General features: G+C 45.7%; 1 protein-coding gene across 2 annotated transcripts in view; it reads right to left on the bottom strand.

Annotated features, from left to right (window-relative positions):
- ADCY7 (adenylate cyclase 7) overlaps nt 1-1,839 on the bottom strand; it is an 84,613-nt gene that overhangs the window by 16,416 nt on the left and 66,358 nt on the right. For both annotated transcript variants that reach the window (XM_019505689.1, XM_019505690.1), the window contains exon 16: nt 943-1,080. In XM_019505689.1, the coding sequence (XP_019361234.1) occupies nt 943-1,080 (138 nt within the window). The remainder of the gene's footprint in view (nt 1-942; nt 1,081-1,839) is intronic.

Raw genomic sequence — 1,839 nt, 5'->3', positions numbered from 1 at the left:
TTTGCTGGTTAGCGGGGGCTGGGGGAGGTGGGGGGGGGGGGAGTGGAACAAAGCCCACCTCACCTCGCAAACCCCATCCAGGTACCCAAGATGGGATAGTGGGAGGATTGAGGCCAGGCCCACAAGACAAGGGGACTCCATTGCACTGCCCCCTCCAGCTCAGGCCAGGCAAGCCGTGCTTCCTCTTTTCTGCTTTATCTGGCCTAAGCTAAGTGGGGAGGGGAGGGGAGGGAGGTGGGGGTGGAACAGAGTCCCTTCACCTCATGGGACCAGCCCGGATCCTCTACCAGGGTACCTGAAGGAGGGAGCTATGAGGCGGGAAGGCTGCGTCTCCCCTCCCCCTCTCCAGCTCCAGCCAGGCAGCAAACTCTGGATGGCAGCTCCTCCCTCTGCCTCCCCCTCCCCACACTGCCCCAGAGCTGGGGGGGTGGGGTGCTGGGAAGAGGGGCAGTTCATCTGCCTCCTCGGAGGCTGCTGGAGCACCCCTGTCTGCTGGCCAGGAGGGCCAGTGCAAATAGGCTCGATCCCCGGACCCAACAGGCAAATGTCTTGGATCAGGCAAGCGCTCTAGTTCACACCATTTTATGTAAAGCACCATGAGTTACAGTGGGACTCCGAATATTCCTACAGAAATAGTAATTATAATAAATTATTATTGTTCCTGACATGATAAAAGCAAAGAGGGCAATGTATTACATGACAGAAGAGTATTATGTACATATTTTAGATTCTACGAACTGCTTGGGACCTTTTTCCCCTGCTACATCCTACTTCACATTCCACACAAAATTGTCTTTCTGTGTGTCACTGTGAAGTTAAAAATAAGTAGTGAAGCATTACCCATCAGAAAGTAGGACCCAGGACAAGCCACTTGAGGAAAGAGTCTGTGATGGTCACAATATTAAATAAAATTAACAAACTGAAGGAAATGCAATTACTTACAACATTAAAAATGGCGATAATCAGCAAGGCACCAACAGTGATGACGGTTAATGGGAGTCTCACTAGAGGCATTGTTTCCACCATCTCAGAAACAGCAGAAAGGGGCCTCAAAGAAGGCCATCGTTCTGAGCAACACCCCTGTAAATGAAATGAATGTCTCAGTCAGCTGCATGACACAGACATTAGTGCTCTGACAGTTACTGCAAAAAAATACTCTGTCCCTTGCACAAACTAAGGTCTAAAGACAATCACTGGAGCATCACAAGTGCGTTACCTCCATTTCTATTGAGAGTGATTTTGTTCTCTAATGATCACAGCAAGAGAGCAAGAGCTGAGATGCTTGAACTCCCATCTGTGCAACTAACTCACTCTGAGATACTGGACAAGCCAGAACTACACCTTTGATTTCCGCATCTGTAAAATGGAGGTAACATTTTTTTACTTCCAAGAGTAGGGTTTTAACACCTATAGAATTTCTACCACACTACATACTGCGATAGCATCCAACGGGAGCCATTACCGAAACATTATAAAAAAGTTACGCTAAATTACAATTCTTGCTAAATTGAAAAATAGACTTTAAAGATTCACACAAATTACAACATACCAACCCCGCCCCTCCCTCCCCCCAAAACCCTCCTCCATTTCCTGATATAGGAAGAAATATTTGCTAAACATATATTCATTTAAGAGAGCAAGCATACTAATTGAATATAAACATATTGTTCAGGGACTCTGAATCCAAACAGTCCTGAGGTTAAAATTAAACTGAATGCAATGTCAGTTTTAGAACTTTCTTTTTCCTACCACCATGTGGCTCAATACACCAAATAATACACCAAATACGGAATTCAAGAAAGCTTTGTTACTGAATCCTCTAAAAAGATTACTATTCAT

Source organism: Gavialis gangeticus, unplaced genomic scaffold (assembly GCF_001723915.1).
Source record: "Gavialis gangeticus isolate Ggan-Ray unplaced genomic scaffold, GavGan_comp1, whole genome shotgun sequence".
NCBI lineage: Eukaryota > Metazoa > Chordata > Crocodylia > Gavialidae > Gavialis > Gavialis gangeticus.
Note: the sequence above shows the minus strand (reverse complement) of the source record. Positions and strands in the feature narration are given on the sequence as shown.